Source organism: Apaloderma vittatum, unplaced genomic scaffold, assembly GCF_000703405.1.
Source record: "Apaloderma vittatum isolate BGI_N311 unplaced genomic scaffold, ASM70340v1 scaffold40375, whole genome shotgun sequence".
Classification (NCBI taxonomy): domain Eukaryota; kingdom Metazoa; phylum Chordata; class Aves; order Trogoniformes; family Trogonidae; genus Apaloderma; species Apaloderma vittatum.
This window is the reverse complement of record NW_009716136.1, coordinates 741-6575: the sequence shown is the minus strand read 5'-3', so window position 1 is coordinate 6575 and position 5835 is coordinate 741. Positions and strand designations below refer to the sequence as shown.

The following is a 5835-nucleotide window of genomic DNA, read 5'->3' as shown; positions in this document are numbered from 1 at the left end:
CCTGCTCCGCCACTCCTCAGTGACCCTCGAAGGGATGAGAACTTCTCTGTCCACCGTCTCTTTCTGCAGGGCACTGGAGTCCTCCAGCCTCTGAGGTGGGTCTAGCATCTTCGTGACGCTACCTTGTAAAAATCATTGGCCTTTTAGGTCACATACGATTGCTTCCAAGTCCCTGTGCCCCCCTGCAGCGCTGACAAATAGAGGGAGAGGCAGTAGCAAAGTGAATCAAACTGCAGCTCTGGTGGGCCTTCAAGAAATAACCAGGATACTCTAAAGGAAGACTTAACACAAGTAGTATTTCAGAGAGGTTGTCCTAAGCTTCAATCTTCTCCGGAAGCTCCAGAACAATCTGGATTAGGCTCTTTCAGTTCTGCAGAAACGTAGTTGTCTATTTTGGAGGTTCTGGAAGGGAATAAAAGAGCAACCAAACCCAAGTCAAGCTTAGTGCTACCATGCGAAACACCTCTCTGTTGCCACAAAGTCTTGTCCAATAACTCTAAACACCCTGTAGTAATACCAGGACGATTCCTACGCTGTTTCTCCCAGCCCAAGTGCTGAAGCATCAGCTTCATAGATCCTTCTTGTAGCGTGCCGTTAAACTTGTAAATGCTGCCCTGGGGATTGAAGCCAAGCTGGCTGAGATTTTTCATTTTCAGCTATTCTGGGAGGGCAAGAAGTGTCTTTAATCATCCTGAGGCTCAGCCCAGAGCTAAAGCAATGGCATCTCATTTCTTGCTCTCCCAGAGTGGATCCTTCTGCTAGAGGTGCCACTGAAGGAAACGTGGGAGCTATCGTTTGTGCTACAGATATAAAATTAGCTGATGAAATATTTTGGTGCACCTGTAAAATAGCAGAGGGTTACACGCCATTGGAGCCCTTTCCAAGCTCAGACCTCGTCGGATGTGCCTCTCCCTAATCCTGGAGGAGACGTAACCCCGTTTCCCTCTCCTTCAGGCTGCAGAACTGCAACCTGACGAGCGCCTGCTGCGAGACGCTGCGCTCCGTCCTCAGCGCGCAGCCCTCCCTCACCGAGCTGCACGTGGGCGACAACAAACTGGGAACCGCTGGCGTGAAGGTGCTGTGCCAAGGGATCATGAACCCCAACTGCAAGCTCCAGAAGCTGCAGTAAGTAGGTGCCGGGTTGTTTTTTGTTTTGGGGGAGTCGTCAGACATTGTCGTGCTCGTCTTTCCTTGAGACGAGCGGGGGTTTTGTGGCCAGATGTGAATTTTTTACCTCGTTTATCTGAACTTGCAGCATGCTGGTAGGTCTCATGGGTTTGTAAGAACTGCGTGTGTTCCTGTGGGTTTTGTTTAGCCCTCCTGGCAGCTTTACACCAGTGATGTCTTGTGGGACATGGTGAAGGTGCTTTGTTCTTTCCTCTGGGTTTCTTTCCTTCTCGCAGGCTGGAGTATTGCGAGCTCACAGCCGACATCGTGGAAGCTCTCAACGCCGCTCTGCAAAGCAAGCCCACCCTGAAGGAGCTGAGCCTGAGTAACAACACGCTGGGGGATACAGCTGTGAAGCAGCTGTGCCAGGGCCTGGTGGAGGCGAGCTGCAACCTGGAGTTACTACAGTAAGGACAAGTCGGTCATCTCCAACTGCAGCCAGTCTTGCCGCTGGTCGTACCGTCCCCAGGACAGGGCAAATTGTCAGGAGCGCTGGAAATCTAGGCCAGATTTTATGCTGGCTTGGGTTTATGTAACGGGAAACTGCAGGCAAGGGCCTGGGGCTTTCAGTTTTGGGGTGGTGGTGTTTTTTGTGAGCACATACCCCAGGTCACACCTGCAATTACAGAGGGTGACGGCTCACAAGGACCTCAGAGCGGAGGAGCAGTCGCCCTCGGTGGTTCCAGCTCTTACCCCTGGACTCTGTATATTGCTTCAGATCCCTTTTTCTTCAGTATAAAATAGAGATTTGGCCTTGTGTAGGGGGTGAAGCCCGTGAAGGAGTTTAGGGGAAAAGCACGACTCGTTTCAGCCTGCCTCTGTCCTTCAGCCGGGGTCGGCTGCCGGGGACTCGCCATGTGACGCAGCCGAAAGCTCCTCTAAAAAAAAGGGCAGTCGATACAAAGGGGAAGTTTGGCAAAAATCCTCGTGTTAATGGACGTGGGCGGGTGGGTCAGAGCGCTCTGTGTCGGCTCCGTGGCTAGCAACGCCCAGCTGAGCCACGCTGATTTTGCAGCAAGGAAACCAGGCTGAACTGGGGGTGTATCTAACACAGCAACTCCAGCTGTGCTTTTGGGTTTTGTTGTTCTTTTGTTTCTGTTTGGTTTTTTTTCCTATAGTCTGGAGAACTGTGGCATAACCAGCAATAGCTGTCGGGAGATCAGCGCTGTTCTCAGTAACAAGTCGTCGGTGCTCGACCTCTCTGTGGGGGATAACAAGATCGGGGACTTTGGTCTGGCTCTGCTCTGCCAAGGGCTGATGCATCCCAACTGCAAAATCCAGAAGCTATGGTAAGGGTCGGCAGATGTTACTTAAACCCCTCTTGCAGTGACTTCTCAAAAGTGGAGGGAGGACCCCACAAACGAGCAAGGTCGCACCAAAGCGTTGCAGAGAGGGTGAATGGAATCTGTGACAGCATCATCTTGGCTTCCTGGTATCCGTTTCCTAGAACCGCACATTGCTGTTCCTTTTTCATGTCGCAAGCAGAGCTTTTGGTGCAAGGGATGGAAAGCAAGGAGAAAGCCATGTGGCGCGATGCATGTGTTGTAAAAGACCGAAGAAAATGAGATGATGTAACCAGAAATTCAGAATACCAGAATAGGACTCGGTTTTCTAATCTAAGTGATTCTTGGGGGAAAGTAACGTTTTGTTCCTCCCTGCAGGTTGTGGGACTGCGATCTCACGAGCGCCAGCTGCAAAGATCTCTCCAGACTCATCAGTACGAAAGAGACCCTCCTGGAGATCAGTCTGATAGACAATAACCTGAGAGACTCTGGGATGGAAATGCTGTGCCAGGCGCTCAAGGACCCCAAGTCAAAACTCCAGGAGCTATGGTGAGCTGCCATCGAGTTTCACACCCTCACTGCCTTCCCTCAGAGACCTCACGGAGGAAGGGTGTAGGTGAAGTAAGTCCCACCAGGTGGATCGCCAGTTGCGATGGTGCCACAGACAACTTCTGGTTGTTACTGAAGGGATTTAGACTAAAGGAGTTCATGTTTCCAAACCTGTAGGCGCTGAAGATCTGGCTCGTAGTCATCCTGTTGTAAGCAACAGGAGACCAAGCATCGCTCGCAGAGCTTCTCTCTAGGGTATTTTATTGTGAACAAGTGGCAGCTGAGAAGCTCCTGAAGTGTCAGAGGCCTCGTGTAATAGCAAAACGAGTGCTGCGACAAGATATTGCAGGGTCTCCGCTGGATCCAGACTCTCTTATTGATGGCCCTAACGATACAAACCCTTCTCAGCACTCTCCCTGCCGACTGCGTCACCTTTTAGGCTGGGACAGTCTGGTGCGGGAGAGGAAGGTCGTTCTTTCGCACAGAACTGGCACGAGAAACACTTGAACTTTCCTACCTTGAGAGTTCAGCTCCTGCCTCCAGCTGGCTTCTCCCCACGCACGCTCTGAGACAGATAGTCCAGATATTGAAGAGGGGGATCAAGTGGGTGGAGGGTTCCTCTGTTCCCACTCACCAGGAACCTGGGACTCTCTAGATCCTCCACTGAGGTCTCAACGTTGCCTTTGCCTTGCAGGGTCAGGGAGTGCGGGCTCACAACCGCGTGCTGCAAGGCCGTCAGCTCCGCGCTCAGCTCCAACAAGCACTTGAAAGTGCTGCACATGGGTGAGAACAAGTTGGGAGACGCAGGCGTGGAGCTCGTGTGCGAAGGGCTGCTGCACCCCAACTGCAACATCCAGTCCCTGTGGTAAGGTGCATCCTCAGAAGTCGTCTTCTCTCTAAAGCAAAGTGTGGGGGAGGCTGGAGGGATCTTGCTTCGTTCTGCGAGCTGTAGAGCTCCCCATGCCCTTCTCTGAACTCACCCACGGGGCGTCTCTTGGGTGGAACCTTGAGATGGAGGAACTGCCAGTCCGGTTCCAGAGGCTCAGAGTGAGGGAGTGGAGCAGATGAGTCCTGGTAGGCATTGGTAAGGCTCGAAGTCTCTGCCCAGAAAGATGTGTTTGCTGACCAGCTAGAGCTACTTAGTTCTCAGCTGAGAGCTCAGCTGCCCTTTTTAGAGATACTGATGCAAGCCTCAAGTAATGCATGATCTATGAGGTGATTTACGACCAGTTTAAACCAATGCATGACATTGAAGTTGGGAATATCTTCCTAGGGTTCCTCCTCCCCCTGTAGCCACACACCATTAAGCTTTTTGAGGGCTTTTAGGTGTTCAGCAGCTGCCACGAGGACGGCTGTCTCTGTGGGAAGACCGTGGACCAGCACTTGCTGACATCTCGGAGATGCCAGCCGATGGGTTTCTGGTCCCTGCTAGGGATGTCATAGAACCACTGGGGTTGGAAAAGAGCACTAAGATTATCAAGTCCATCCATCAACCCGTGACCACTATATCGTGAAGTGCCACGTCTACACGTTTTCTAAACACCTCCAGGGACGGTGACTCCACCGCTTCCCTGGGCAGCCCGTTCCAGTGCCTCACCACTTTCAGTAAAGATGTTTTTTTCCCAACATCCAATCTAAACCTCCCTGGTGCCCGAGTGTGGGCTCATCTGTGGAGCCATCGCTCACCGCACCGGCCTCTCCATCCTTTCCCTCCTCTCCCCGCAGGCTGGGTAACTGTGATCTCACAGCCGCCAGCTGCGCGACCCTCGCCACCGCCATGACCACCAAGCAGTCCCTCACCGAGCTGGACCTGAGCTACAACTGCCTGGAAGACGAAGGCATCAGGAAGCTCTGCGAAGCCTTGAGGAACCCCAGCTGCAACGTGCAGCAGTTAATGTGAGCAACGTTCGTGGTCCCGCTTGCATCCCCCGGGGCGGGTGGTGAGCTCCAGCGAGCTGCGGGGTGGCAGGTCACACACCATCTGTGCCTTCCAAAACGCTCCTTGTCCGAGCGACGCGACCGCAGTGATGTGCTTTGGTCTGTAGAGCCCAAGAAGAAGGAGAGGGTGGTGCTGGGGAGGGAGTAGCAGGGTCTGATGTTGCGAAGCGTTTCTGGCTGTTGGGCCAGACCCTTGAAGCTGGGCAGGGGCTTCCCTGTTACGTGCTCTTCCCATACCAGCCCTTTGTGCATCTTTCCCTTTCCTTAATGGGAGGATGCTCACTAAACCAGCTCGCCTTTTCTCGTTTGGGTGCAGTTTGTACGACATCTACTGGAGTTCCGAAGTAGACGATGAACTGAGAGCCCTAGAGGAGTCCAAGCCTGAAGTGAAGATCATTTCATGAGCGGTGGGCTGCCTGCAGAGCAATGTCGGAGCAACATCCTCTTCTTAATCGGAACTTTTTTCGTACATAAAGCTAATTAACTTAATAGAGAATCTGCTTGTACCAAAAACCTTTGTGGATTCCCTGAGTGGGCATCTGGGGAGCTGATCAACCTTCTGTGCATCTCTGGATGTACTGACCCCGAGGCTCGTGAAAACGTTGTGCATTCTCACTGCAGCGTTGCTATCCTTGAAATAAATGATTCCTGGGCATCTTCTAGAAGTGGGTCTCTACCCTTTAGGAGCTCTTTAATCCTATAATCCCTTCTAACACGTTAGTCAGGCTTTAAGGAGAGCTCCTTCCCAAAGGCAGGAGGAAAACTACCAACCGCGTTACTGGTGCTTTTACCAGGTCTCTGGGGAAGATAATCCAGAAAAACAAAATATATATATTTTTAGTCTAAAACAGAGCTCTCCTCTGCCTTTCCCCTAGAGGAGTCCTTGGGAAAGCAGCGG

General features: G+C 52.2%; 1 protein-coding gene across 1 annotated transcript in view; it reads left to right on the top strand.

Moving 5' to 3' along the window:
• Positions 1-5341, top strand: part of RNH1 (ribonuclease/angiogenin inhibitor 1) — a gene marked incomplete at its 5' end in the record, with an annotated part of 5986 nt that extends 645 nt beyond the window's left edge. The window contains 7 exons of the mRNA XM_009869416.1: positions 955-1125; positions 1404-1574; positions 2286-2456; positions 2829-2999; positions 3694-3864; positions 4725-4895; positions 5254-5341. Coding sequence (XP_009867718.1) covers positions 955-1125; positions 1404-1574; positions 2286-2456; positions 2829-2999; positions 3694-3864; positions 4725-4895; positions 5254-5341 — 1114 coding nt within the window. The remainder of the gene's footprint in view (positions 1-954; positions 1126-1403; positions 1575-2285; positions 2457-2828; positions 3000-3693; positions 3865-4724; positions 4896-5253) is intronic.
• Positions 5342-5835: the final 494 nt, after the last annotated feature.